Source organism: Ciconia boyciana, chromosome 7 (genome assembly GCF_034638445.1).
Source record: "Ciconia boyciana chromosome 7, ASM3463844v1, whole genome shotgun sequence".
Classification (NCBI taxonomy): domain Eukaryota; kingdom Metazoa; phylum Chordata; class Aves; order Ciconiiformes; family Ciconiidae; genus Ciconia; species Ciconia boyciana.
The window spans coordinates 11515478-11529657 of record NC_132940.1 but is presented as its reverse complement, the minus strand read 5'-3'; the positions used below and the strand labels follow the sequence as shown (position 1 = coordinate 11529657).

Genomic DNA, 14180 nt, shown 5'->3' with positions numbered 1-14180 from the left:
TGACCACACCTGTATAGCAACACGACCTTCCCAACATGCAAACACACAGGACACTGAATTTGCACAATTCTATATTGGATCAATGAGCCCTGAATAATATACTGCAATAATAAACTGAAATATACATGAATAATGAACTACAAAAAGTCCATTTTTAACATTCAGCCAAAGCATCGAAGTATTTCTAGTCTCTCTCAAAGGTTCACCTATAGAATGTGGAGCCAACAAGAACACCTGAAGGAATTCTACAGCAACTTGAATATTTAGTACTGGCTTTGAACCTGAATGTATATTTGAAGAGAAAAAGATCCTGGATTTTAGTCTGACTGCTGTTCCAACACACACATTTTATAATGAACAGTATCTATTTCCAAATAACGGTATTTAGTTTCATGATGCTTATCTCCCCCACAATTACTTATAGATCCATCAGCCCTTACTGGTCTCCCCCGCTGGGAATTTAAAGGTTTGGGATCATGGCTGGGCATTGTTTATTTACATAAACAGTCTTTGCCTAGCTCAATCTTAAAAGCAAACCTCAGTGTGCTGCACTTGCCATTGAAAATTAGAACAGGCACTAGTCAGTCAGCTGCTTCAAACTAGACTGTGAATAGTTTGAAAAAGTTCAGTTCTTCTAAACTAGTTTCTATAATACTTAGTATTCAGGTGAATGTGAATTCGAAGCATTATAGTGATGGCTAACAAAATCAAAATGCTAGTTTAATACTTTATGCTGAATAAACCACAAAGTTTAATTTGTATATGAATAAAGGTGCACTAGAAATGCTAAAAGATCATTCATAGCACATATGACCACTAATATATACATCTAAGCTGTAATGTACTCCTATTCCCAAGTTAAGAGAAGGCAACTTCTATCCACTGTGATAGACTATATTTTAAAAGGAGTTTCCACAGAAAAGGATGGAGGGAAAGAAATCACTGAAAACAATTGTCAGTTACATAGCAAAACAAAAATCCCAAACCCTCAAAACAGTCCAAACATTCTTTGCTCATCACTTGAGTGAACGCAATGTATGATACTCACAAAACAATAGACAAATACATAATTGAAAAAGCTCTGGTGACATGGGGTTTTCTGAGACACCTTTGCTAATTTAAAGGGAAGGCTTCATTGGTCTTGTAAAGTTACTTACACAGTAAGTCTAGAACTATCCTGGATTTGTCTGAGTTCGATCGTTTAGCTGGGAGCCTGCAGACCAGACTGAACTTTAACTGTGTCAAACCATGAGGCTCTCCTTCCTGGAAGCACATCAAGGTTCTTGCATGAAATATGATCATCAGCACAGTAGGTTTAATGACAGAGGTGGTCAGGCTGATAAACTAACAGAACAGAAACTTGCTTAAATGAGTATGGAACTGCATGTAAGATAAGGTCGTAATGTATTCTCACCCCTTTGTGCCAAAACTGAAGCGAGACCTTGTTTGAAACCGATGTGAAAGAAAAGGCTTTATCACTCATTGTCTCCCTGCAGGAGGTCTGTGGCTATTTCTGGGAAAACAGACACTAGATACTCAGTCTACTACCATCGCTCTCAGAGTAATGCCACTGACTACAGACTAACACCGTGTGATGTCTAGGTTAGCTTACTGAAAGGAGGAATGGCAGGGCAAGGTTTTTGAAGAGTTAGCAGACTTATGCACAGGAAGGTAAATCGGGTATCAAGGATTTCTCTCAATCAACATAAATTCTCAAACAGATGTTTACCTCTGTATGCCACTACCTGACTAAACCAAGTGCTCTCTTAAAATAAGATATTCTTAATAAATCAATTACTATGAATGCTGGAAATTTACCTTTACTTTTAGCCTCTTTTTTTCCCCCACCTACTTTTGTTTCCTAATGATCAATAATACCGTACCTTTCTGCTGGATATGCAACCACCTTGCCTCAGGGCGCTTCTCCATGATGTTCCTCACCAATGTATGGTAGGGTATTACAGCTATTTCACCCAGTAAGTCTGTTCACAAAGTATGTAGCTATTCAACTATGTAAGTTTTTGAAGCCCCAAAATAAATATGATTGGCAATGCCACTATAGGATAAATTCATAATCTAAGCACTGGAAAATTCAAGTCTTAAAGAGGAAAAAGTCCTGAATTTACAGAATAGGAAAAAACACAATGTCTAATCAGCAACACTGAGATAAACCTAAGACAAAACTACTCCAAAACATGAATTCTGAAATTCACACAAACAAACCAAGGTCTGTTATTCCCCAGTTACTTAGAGATGACCCAAGTCTATTGGTAGCCTTATACATTTCACAGCAGCTTTGCCATAAAAGCCGTAAAGATGAGTTCCAGTGGCACACAGAACTTTAAAAATCAGTTCATTTCATGTTAAGAAATGTCTGGATACAAAGACAGTTGCTACAAAATGCTTTACAGAAAGTCTTCTAAATAGGAAAACAAGAAGAAAAAAACAAAACCTTGTTTTCAATTGGTATACAAGCTGGCTTTATAAATAGCTGACCTGTACCAAGTCTCCTACACACCCCAAATAAAATTCTTCATGTCTGCCCATATGAAAGAATTAAAAACTTGTGTTAGTGAAAATTAAATTTCATACATCTAGCTAAACAGACAGACTTCTGTGGAGTGGCTTGCCTTTACACAAGAGGAGAGGTATATATGGAGATCTGAATGCCTTTGGGTATTAAAGCAACATAAAAAAAATTTTCATTTTCTAATTTGCATAGCTATTCACAGCAATAAAGCTGGATAAGAGTTTTTTTGGTTTAACTTCTTAAAGAAAAGACTACATGAAGCGTCATGGAATGGACATCATATTGTGAGATAAAAGTTTTCTGGCATTTCACTGAAATGGAAATAATTTGCAGGGTGACTTCATTTAAAGTCAGGAACTAGGACAAGGAAACAAATTATTTTTGCAATGCCTAAAAGCTTGGAAGTCAACTCAATGTCCTATTCCTCTACAATAAACCTTACCAGAACAGTCAGAACAGCAGAAATATCACCAGCGCTATAAAACTGGGGTTGCCTGTATGGTTTCACAAATTGCTTTACAAAGATCTTATCCACTTCCCAGATTCATAGCAGCAAGTCACTGACAACATCAGATTTTCTCATTCATACTATTTACTTCAAACCAATCTCTGATTATTTGAGTTAGAGGCATGGCATAACAAGCAGCAAAGGAAACAGAGAAGAGCAGCTAATTGTATTGTAACTTCAGTGCAATAAATTTTGTGGTTTCAAATTCAGTAATCATGTGTAGATCTCTTAACACATGCATCTAGTGTTGGAAGGCAAAGACTACCAAAGGAATGAGTACAATCCCACAAAACTAATAAACTAGCTACATTAAAGACATTCACGCCTACATATAAGAGAAGCAAGAGCCATTGGTGTTTCATACACTACATGAATGCAAAAATACATGGCAGAGACCAAAAGAGAAATCAATTTTTTTTTAGCTTTTACTGGTTCTCCCAAATAGCCTCTGCAACTCCCCAAATAAATTACAAGTGATAAAAAACAGCTGAAAGAGTGACAGAGGAAATGTGATTCCTACAAGTTCTCCATCACTCACTCATCCTGAGTAAAGCAAAGACAAGAACAAACAGTTGACTTCACTGAGAAGTACTTCTGCTGATACTCGTGTACATTCTCAGCACCAAACATGAAGCAATCAACATGAAGAGAGGAAAGAACTAAACACACACCTTGAACACCTCAGAGAAGAAACCAGAGCCAATTTTCTCACATGTGAAGTCATCAAGACGAGTAAGTCTGGAAAAGGCACTTATCAGGGCTCTGTATGAAGAGGTACAAACTCTTCCTATCTGGGATGCAGTCCCTTCTCCTCCAGCGCCACCATCAAAGTCTTCAGCGCGCTCCAAGCGTGGTGGAAATCCTGCTATTGAATTCCGCTTACTTCGGTCCATTTTGAAAACAAGGTTTTATTTTTGCTAAGGGAGAACTTCTCACATCTTAGGTAATTTGCTGTCTTCTCTACTCTTGTTGGATCCTAAAATACAAGAAATTGAGATTACCATTATTGTAAACATATTAGATATGTTTGATAGGACTCCAACACAGCTTACACCAGTTTAAGGGAGTCAGAAAAAAAAAGCAGAAGATATCCAAGTAGGGGCATGAAAAATTGAAGGAAAAAAAACCCAAAACACCACAACCAACCCCACAGCATCATCAGTAAAGACAGACAATCTAATGAACTTTTCCTTTAGGTTCACGGAAATACCCTATGCTCTGGCTATTACGAGATGAATAGGTTTGGAACTCAAAATTTAACTGCTAACAAACAACTTTCATTCCCTCCCCCCCGCCTCTTTCTTTTTTACTTAAGTTCTGGTTGCTAAAGCAAGCAACTAAGCAGGAGGAAACCCACAAAATGTAACGCTCTATTCTACTTCAGTAGCAGTTGGTGACCAGTCTACCACTATCGCAAGAAACCATTTCACATTAGGGACTGAACGAAGGATCCCTAACTATAAAAACCAGATCAACTTTCAGTTGACATAAGGAAAATTATTAGCTGTCAATAACAGTAGGTGGAGCACCAAAACCTTTGTTCTTAAAGCTTCCACCTATGAGTGTTCCAAGACTAATTCCTTAATTGGTAGGAACACAAGTTTATATCCACTAAAGATCTAGCCCCCAGATTTATAAAAACATCAATAATCCTGCTACAAAAACAAAGTATTCTTATAAGAAACTGCTAGAACAATTCTCCCCACAAACACACTTTTTAAAGCTGTATTAATTTCAGTTCAACTGAAAACACAGGAAACAAGCTACATTTGCCAAGTAGGAGAAAAGAAAAAAATAAAGGGGGGGGGGGGGGTGTACACCAACAGTACAGGAATTTTTTTTTTCTTTTTAAGAGGATGATGAAGTAATCAGGATGACTCTGGAGCACATCAAATTCAGCTTGGACTGGCAAACTTGACAGGTGGCCTACTTTTTTTTTTTCTTTAAACCTTAGACTCGAGAGGTTATTCATCTTTTCCACACTTAACTGTTCATTTACAGCAATTTGGTGAGCCCCTACAAAACCTGAACAAAGTGAGCAGTCACAAAGAGGATAGATTTCTCTCTCTTTTTTTTTTTTCTTCCCCCCCGAGGGTGAATGAAAAACTGGAGGGAGGGGAAAGAAACAATAAAATTTAAAAAACAAAAAAAATGGTGGACAAAATAATCACAAAGCAGGGAGCAGGCCAGGCAATTATACTTCTATTTACACAGATGTACAGAACCTGAACAATACACTAAATTTGAAGAGCATCTCAAAAACAGAGGCACACCAGCTGTCCTCTGAATATACAGCAGTGCTGCTATACCCATGTTTTGTATGCAGTGTATCTTTCAGACATGCTCTGTGCCAACACATCAGAAAAACACACAGTCCTTCCCTGCCTTCAGAAGTAAGCTCTGTTGAACTGCATGGAATTAATTTGAGGTTGTCCTCTCCAAAAAATAATAATAAAAAAAATAAAAAACCCTCCATATTTTTGAAGGGTGTTTATTTCAAATATCTTAACACTTACCTCTCTAAATGGGAGTCGTTGGGTATAAGAGAGTCTTACCACAGCCTGATTAAGAAATTTAATCTCTATCAAATCCCACGTCGTGGTATTCCTACAGAATTTTATATGCAGACTCCCACATGTATGAGCTTACTGAGCTTTTCAGATGATAGTACTACACGGTCTAATGTTATGGTGTGGCCGATTGCCACACAGAAGATCAGAATCCAATTTCTGACCTCATATTCTTGCCCCATGAGCCTTGAGGGTCTGGAAATGGTACAGAAGCACCATGGGAAGATAAAGCCTGTTCTATCTCTCCAGCTGAGAAAAATAGCCCAGAGAACCTCCTCAGCTATAGAGAAGATGCCCAGGAATTTCCAAGGCATGCTTAAATAATTCCTTTTGATCTGAAAGGGACAAACTATCATGTGGTTACTTTTCAAGGAGATAAAGAAAGAACTATCTATGGAAGGAGGATGGACAGGAAACCACAGTGTTAACAATTCATTTTCTGGAACAGGAGATGCAAGTATCTTTGGAGACTGACCAGAAAACCCGCTGTAATTGAAGAAACAATTTTTTAGAACTTATTTACATGAGAGTAGTACCCACATGCACTAGATACTTTCCAAGGAAGGGAGCAAGCATTTGCCCCAGAAATGCACAGTACGACACTCCAGTATCACAGGAACACCATATGAAGTGGACCCTGGAGCGTGTAGACACCTCTGCTAAATCTAGTGAAACAACACATCTGCACTGCAGCTCAGCAAACTAAAGCAACTTGTAAATCAGGAGTATAAGTTTAAGTTCTCAAGCAAAGCAAGATATATGCAAAAAGAAAATAGGGAAGATTGCTGTTGTCTCAACAGAGGAAGATACCAAGTCAGGTAAGAGATCTTGATTAGGAGGAAAAGCCTAACTCTGTCTTAAGTATCCAGTATACCTATACCTTAAATATAGTATTAACAAAAGATCAGCTCTCGCCATAGTCTCTCAATCTATTTAACAAAACAAAACATGAAACAAAACAAAAAAAAATCTCCCTCACATACACATCCTTTTGATTGAAATCACATGGTGAACTTTGCAAAACTCTATACAAATCCCACAATGAAAGAAGATATTCAAAGTACTTCACACAACATAAACCCCAAAAGGCTTTGCCACCTGGATTCCCAAGTAACTCATTCCTTCATTTTTGCCTGCTAGAGTTTGCCTTCTTTCCAGACAGCTACACGAAATCCTTGGAAATTATTTGGATAGAGCTCCATTTGTCTAGTTTTCTGCCCAGGACAGAATTAGAGGCAAATTTCAAGTGGGCACAATTCCAAGTGGGCCTCCTGTCATTTTGGCCAATTACACTAATGATCACATTCTCAATGAAATCAACCAAGGTTTAATTGACTGTCAAGTCAGTCTGAGGTACTTTAATTTACTACCTTGTATGGTTAATTAAAGTGCACTGAACAGAATCCAAACCATCCTGCAAATTCTGCAACCAACTAAAAGGTTGTTGGTGGTTTTTTTTTCATATTAAAGTTCAGCTTAAAAACTCTTTAAGCTGTGCTCAACAGCCAGTTAAAAAAGGAGACTAAAAACATTTCCCAATCAATTCTCAGCTTTCAGACCAATTTTTCTGACATCCTTATCCAAGAAAAACACACCCCACTCTGCCAAGACAAAAATAATTTAGAAATACACCTCTCAAAATGCATACCTGCCCTACTCATCCACTTATTTTATTACTGAAAAGCACAATTTCAGAATGTTTCATGCCCTACCACATTTTAATTTCTTGGTTTAAAAAAACAAACTTTGAAGAAAAAAAAAATTATTCATGTTAATATTATATTAAGATCAGTTTCTCCACTGTATGAATGCATTGATTTTTTTAATTGTAGAAATTACTATAAATACAAATACTATCAGCATTTATTTGGTTAATTAGATGTTTGGCTTTCAAAACCAATGCCTAAGCCTGCAAATACTTAAAGACGGAAACCCCACAATAGCACATCAAGTTATACCCCACACATCAATGTAAATCTAAGAGGTGACATATATTAGCCAGTACTTAACATTTTATACTTCATAGACATAAAAATGGGTAAGGCTTCTCAACTTTAGCAGCATCTCTTTAATGCCTCAGGGTGTAAAACAAGATCCTTCCAAAAAACATCTCAATTCATTACTAAGACTTTTTCTGTTCCCAGTATCTTTATAACATGTGCATATTTGCACTCAAATGTCAAACTCACAATTTCCTAAAAGATGGCCTTAACAACAACAACCATTTTTAGACACAGAAGACTGTCGCTAGGCATTCAGCCTGGAAAGCAATAAATCTGGTGGATGCATGTTATTAATTTGAAAAGGTTTTCTGAAGAACAAGATGCCAAAGCTTTGACATAAGTCATTTGCCAGGAGTTAACTATTTAAACTCATAGTCTGATGTAGCTTCAAAACCCAGCACTACAAAAACATGAAGGAATTATGCTGGCAAGTGTCACTCAACAAAATAATAACTTGGGGGGGGGGGGGGGGGAGGGGGGAAGCATTCACTGTAGTAATGTGCAAATTTCAGAAAAGCTTCAAAGGAATGTAAAGAACTAAATCTTCCAAAGACTGAATTGACTTTGAGGTCATTAGCCTGGAGAAAAAAAAAAAGAAAAAAAAAAAAGAAAAATATTTGGGAATGAAACACAAGAAATCAAACTGAACAGGTAAAGAGAGCCAGGCATTCCACAATTTTGTTCTCAACTGCTGTCATCCGCTTTCCTAACAGAGGAAAGTTCCTTGGTTTGTCCATAACTTAGCTTCTTGTCTTTGGGAGAAAGATAATGTCACATATTTACAGACAAGGTAGGTACAAGTACCAGAGCTTGCACTACATTTGGCCCAGCTCATCCTGAAGCTGAAGTCTTTTTGACTACTTTTATGGGATTAAGTCTTAGGGTCCAGTTTAAAGTCTTAATTACGACATTACACTCGAACGTGAAAATCCCAACATTTTCTATTTTCATTTAGGTAATATTTTGCTTTAATTTCATCTCTCCTGTAGGGGGTAATTCCTAGCTCTAGCCAGTACTGTCATAGCATAAGCTTCCCACAAGTAGGGCTGACATTCCTCAGAAGAGACCTGCATTAGCCCTACTACAGCACTCCAGAAACTGCAAGTATGCTAAACTGCATCGTGGTTTTATAATGCAAACAAACTTCCACAAGAGGCTAAGCTGAAACAAACAGTTCATTTATTTTGTGACTGTAGCCAAGTCTGAAACCAGTAAGAGAGACTAGCCATTAACTTACTGCAGAGCTCAGGATTCAGGGCCAAGGTTGTAGGTTTAAAAAATATTTGCATCAAGCACAGACATAAATTCTGGCACATATTTAGAAGGCAAATAGAACTGGGGGGGGGGAAGAGATTAAAAACCCACAAACAAACAGAAAACCACTTGATCCTTATGCCCATAGTATAATTGCCAACAGTTTCTAGGGTCCAATTATAATATAAAACTAAACCTCTACAGAAGGACCTTGCAAAAATCCATTTGTCTCCTAGCCTGGTTTTAGTCACTCCAATCCACAGTGCAGACAGACACACTAGCCTAGTTACAGAGCATGGTTAGAGTTAAATAATCACTCAAGTAGACCATGTACAATACACAGCTGCCGCTTCAAATGGATAATTTTAATATATTATGTTTGCCTAACAAAACAGAGCTCAGTAAAGACACTGAGAAGCAGCTCATGCCTTCCGGGTGTCAGCAGGCTGACATTTGCTTAGCTCTTGAGAAAAACAAAGGGAACCAAAGCCTTCCAATACCAACAGGTACTGTAACATCTCAATAATCAAGGAATTTCCCCCTCAGCCTCTCCGCCAGGTTTATGACTGAGGGCTGACAGCTCTGTTAGCACTGGGGGCATTCATGACTTTTTGTTGTTTCAATGCAGCCAGTGAGATAACCCAGCACAGCAAAGGCAAGAAAAGAGAACAAGAATGCTTGAAAGAGGGATAAAGATAAAGTAAGCAGGCTGAATTTCATACCTGACTGACCTCTCTTGGACAAAATCTTACATTTATACATCATCACACAAGACAGTCAATATTTGTATTTCCCAGCTAAAAGTATCATCTCCACAAATATTTAAACGCATTCTGTAATCTACCCTTTAAAATACAGCTGAAGCACCAGTCCGTGCTACTGGTTTCATGCTACTGTGAAACACCCAGTACCATGTTTGCTTCAGGTACCAGCTGCACAAACGGAACAGTAACACAGTCTTGACTAATTTGTTTATTAATTCTTCAAGCGAGAATAGGGCTTCCCAAATCTGTTATTGCTAACGTAGAGACGTTGGAATCTGCTGGTATTTACATATCAATCTGAAGCACCCTGGGTGCCAAGGGGAAACCTGTAACTCACAGTTTGTGAGCCACAGACCTGGAGTGTACAAAGTCAGCTTTCAAAAGCAAAGTTCTTTCAACTAACTCCCCTCCTGGTTGCAAGAGCTATTACAATTCTCCAGTGCAACTAATGGGACAATCATATCAAAAAGTGGCTTAGCCACTGCCAGAAATGTGTTAAACTTAAGAAAAAGTGACAGGGCCGTACGGAAAGAAGCTTACTATCTAAGTCAGAAAGAGGACTTGGCAACAGACAACAGATGGAGCCAGTGTGATACAGTTGCCGATTATTAGATGTACTTACTGATAAATACACAACTTCAAATGAACACATTAGGGAACTAATAAGCAGGAAACGGGCTTAAAAAAATTTACGAACACTGACTATTTTTTGATCTTGCCTAGAAAGGCACTTATTTTTGGGCACTTATTTTTGTGCCAGGCTGCAAGATACCATGCTGCAAGGATACAATAAAAAGCTTTGCTGTTGTGCAAATGCGTGGTTCTCGGCTACAGGAAGAATACAGAAAGGGAACCTATGATGCAAGTGAACCTCAAGCTTCATTCTTTTCTGCAGCAGACACAGAAGCAACATTCTCCTCCTTTAACCCTGTGTTTCTTTCATGAATTTGTGAATAATTTGCATAAAGAATTACAACGACAAAAGCACAAATGTATAGAAATGGAGGGTACAACTAGGTTACAGGAGGCCTATACCACCAGAACACCTCATTTGGACCAAATTTCTCCTTCCATGGTCAGAAAAATATTAAGCACTGAAGCAAGGAGTACTCTGTCCCTATCTCCTGCTCCGCTCCCACTGCCAGCTGTTCATCCTAACAAAATAGCAAAAAACAAGTTCAAAACAAAAACCACAGGAGAGCACACACTTGCCACCAGGTACAGGGAACACACCCCTTTCCCTTCAGTTCAAGCTACTCATGCTTTGCATGCAAGTTTTACGTGAAGACAAATAAAAATGAACAATGGAGTTACACAGCCATGTCTACAGTTGTACAGCAGATTTCTGCAAGAGTTGGAAAATGACATTTTTATTGGCCTGTCAGGATATGGTATGCAACAATAATTTCCAAAGATGATGACTAAATGGAACGGCTTATGGCTAGTCCACTGGGTGTATCAGAGTTTCTCATTAAAAAAACCTTATCTTAGGTTGTAAATTGCAGTGCCTAATTAAGTCCATAAAACTGTAAGTCTGTTGATTTTGCAGACAATAAAATATGTTAGAACTCTGATCTCTACTAAAAAAAAAATAATAATTTCAGTTGAAGCATAAAGGCTTTGCATAAATTAGGCTAAATATTAGCTGTAAATCTTTTTTAGGGGGACAAACAGAAAGGTATAAACTTAAATAAAATTCAATTTGGTACTCTTGAAATTTTAGCTTTCAACTATCAAGGTACTACCTATCAGAATACCCGAGTGGAAAGTCCCCTATACTTAAAGCAAATAGAGTTCCCACCCTCAAAGGAATGCAACATTAAGAGTGATCATCTGCATTTATACAGCACCTTTCATCTGAAGGCCATAAAGCAAACATATATGCACATACACTTGAACGGTCGAGCCTGTCATTAAAACATGATTCATGTATTCTTACAGGGTAGCACTTAAAATAGCAAAACCCGAGCCAAGCTTTCACACGTCTTGGCAAAGCGACCATTTTCAAGGCAGTCCTCATGTGGTCGGGCAAAGATCCTAGCCGTCTTCAGGCAGACCCTTGCCCCCGGATCAGGGCACGGGTTTCTGCAGCCTGCCTTCCCCGCAGCCGGCTTCCCCCGCAGCGCTCAGGCGTCCTGCAGCACCCGCTCCCCCTCACACCTCGCCCCCGGGGTGAAGGCAGCCCCTTCAGGCACCTGCTAACCCAAACGCATCACTCACCTCACCGCACTGCCGGGGGGGGGGCGGCGGGACCCCGCCGGCTGCCCCTTCCCCTCCGCTAGACGGGTGCCCTTCCCCGGAGCGGCTCCTCTCCTCCCTCACCGCCTTCGGGGGGTGCCCCCCCCGCCCGCAACGACCTTCCCCTCGCTGGCTGCCCCGGAGAAATGCGGGCACCCCCCGCCCCGCTCCCTGCTCGCGCCCCCCTCCGCCCCTCGCGCCGGCCGTTACCTGAGCGGCGGCACCAGCAGGGCCTGTGGGCGGCGCGGGCTCTCATGGCCGCATACCCCACCCGCGGCCAACCCCCGGCCCCTCAGCAACCCGGCGAGGGTCTGCCCCGCCGCTGCGGCAAGCGAGGGGGCCCCATGTGAGGAGGGAACCCAGCTGCGGGACCCGGGGCCGTGATCGCCGCAGCTCCTCCTCCCCCGGCCGCGGCCCCCGCCTCCTCCTCCTCACGCGTCCGCCCCCCCCCCGGCGAGCGCCGCCGCCAAGCCGCCCACAGCGCCGGGGCGGCACCCGACCAGGAGCCGCCCCTCTCTAGCAGCCAATCGGCGCCGGGCGAGGCTGGATGGAGGGGGGCTCTCGACCAATGGAGAAAGGGAAACCGGGCGGAGGGACTGGCAAGTAGTCCACGTGAGTGCTCCTTTTTAATTGGTCATGAGGCACTTGAGAGGCAGGCAGTTTGGCCAGCCACACGAGCGACAACAACGCCGAGAGACGAGCGGGAGCCAGTGGCAGGAAAGAGAGAGGGGTGTTGCTAGGGGCGCCTCGCTTTCACTGGTCAGCCTTTGAGGGCGGATTATAAATAAGAGAGTTAGCCAGTAGGAGTGTGGTGCGCGTGGTGACGGACGGGCGGAAGAGCCAATCCCCGTATGTTTATAGGCAGCGATAGGCGTGAAGCTGTCAGCAGAACGGGCACCCCGGCGGGAGCGGAGGGCAGCGGGCCCGCGCTGCGCCGACGGGTCCCGGCAGGCCGCGCGCGGGTGCCATGGCGACGGCGGGCCGGGGCGCTGCGGAGAGCCGGCGGAGGCCCCGCGGTCCCGCACCGCACACACCCGTGTGCGGCAGCGGCCGCCGGCGGGTAACCGACTGTCCGTCCGGGAAGCAGAGAAACCGCCGTCCCGTTCGAGAGGGGCTGCCTGGCGGCCCGCGGGGCCTCGCCGCGCACCTGCGGCCTAGCGCCGGCTTGAGCCTTCGTGCGGCAGGTTCCGCCGGCTCTTCGCCCTAAATCCTGACTGGCAGCGCAGCCAGTTCCGGCAGCAGCCCTCGCCCCTCCGCCCGCAGAGCCATTCACACGTGGCTGGGGCGACACCCGGCTTTAAAGTGACCATAATTGGGCTCTGTGGCGGCATCCCTGCTGTTATTACCTCCAATTCCCTGTCTCCCTACTACGTTTCCCACAGGATTCATCCCTTGTTCTGGTCTCTTCCTCCCTCCAGCTCTCACAACTTCAGCACGTTACCCAAACTCTCCCCTTTGTTTCCAGCTGCCTGCACCCCAGTCGTGGTGGCGGTCACAGCAGAGGGGCACGCTGCACAGAACGTCCTGCTCAGCCCCTCGAGTCCTGCCTGTAGCCTGCTTAATGCATCTCAAATTTTCTGAGGTTTTTGGCTGCCAAGCTGTAATAAGTCTGTGACTTTTTGCATATAAACTGTTATTTTTTCAAACTGTAACTTATCCACATGTAGGCAGCTTGTAACAGGTATAGAAAAAGATACCTTTCTTCCTGCTAGGACACACTGCCAAACTTCAAGTATCCATTCCAAAGCACGGCGGGACTAGAACATCTCATTAAATGGTTGTAAGGGGGTTTTGGTTTTGTTTTACATTGGCAAGGGATTGACTTTTTTCCCCTGACCTCATCCTTGGCAAAGGCTGAGCTATTTTTACTGAAACTCTTCAAAAAACAAAGTTCATTCGCTGTAGAGTCTTGGATAGAATAACCCCATTGCAAACAGTTAAAAACAGTGGAGTTATAACTAAAAAGAGTCTCAGACAAGAACACATCGCTCAGTCTTGCCATACCAAGTTAGTACTATGTTTTCTCATTATCCTTTGTCATTAAATCTACATCTAATCTTTTCAGCTCGATCCAAAATGTGCTTGAGGGTGTTTGGAAACATCAGCACCAACTCTACAAATAATACTGAATGGAGATTTACCCTTACAGTTGGATTAAAATCTCTACTCTGCAATTCATTGATTGAATTTAGTCTCAGAGTTTCACCCAAGTCTATGGTGAAACTTTCTCTGTGAACTTAACTGCAAAAAGTGTAATAATTTCTGCACAGGTAATAGATTAAAAGTATTTTGTGTGGGGAAAAAAGTTGTCCT

General features: G+C 41.9%; 1 protein-coding gene across 1 annotated transcript in view; it reads right to left on the bottom strand.

Moving 5' to 3' along the window:
• The window catches only part of TESK2 (testis associated actin remodelling kinase 2), an 86187-nt gene extending 73911 nt beyond the window's left edge, over positions 1 to 12276 (bottom strand). Inside the window, exons 1-2 of the mRNA XM_072866751.1 lie at positions 12078 to 12276; positions 3710 to 4014 (exon numbers count right to left, since the gene is read on the bottom strand). Coding sequence (XP_072722852.1) covers positions 3710 to 3931 — 222 coding nt within the window. The 5' untranslated portion in view covers positions 3932 to 4014; positions 12078 to 12276. The remainder of the gene's footprint in view (positions 1 to 3709; positions 4015 to 12077) is intronic.
• Between the last annotated feature and the right edge of the window lie 1904 nt (positions 12277 to 14180).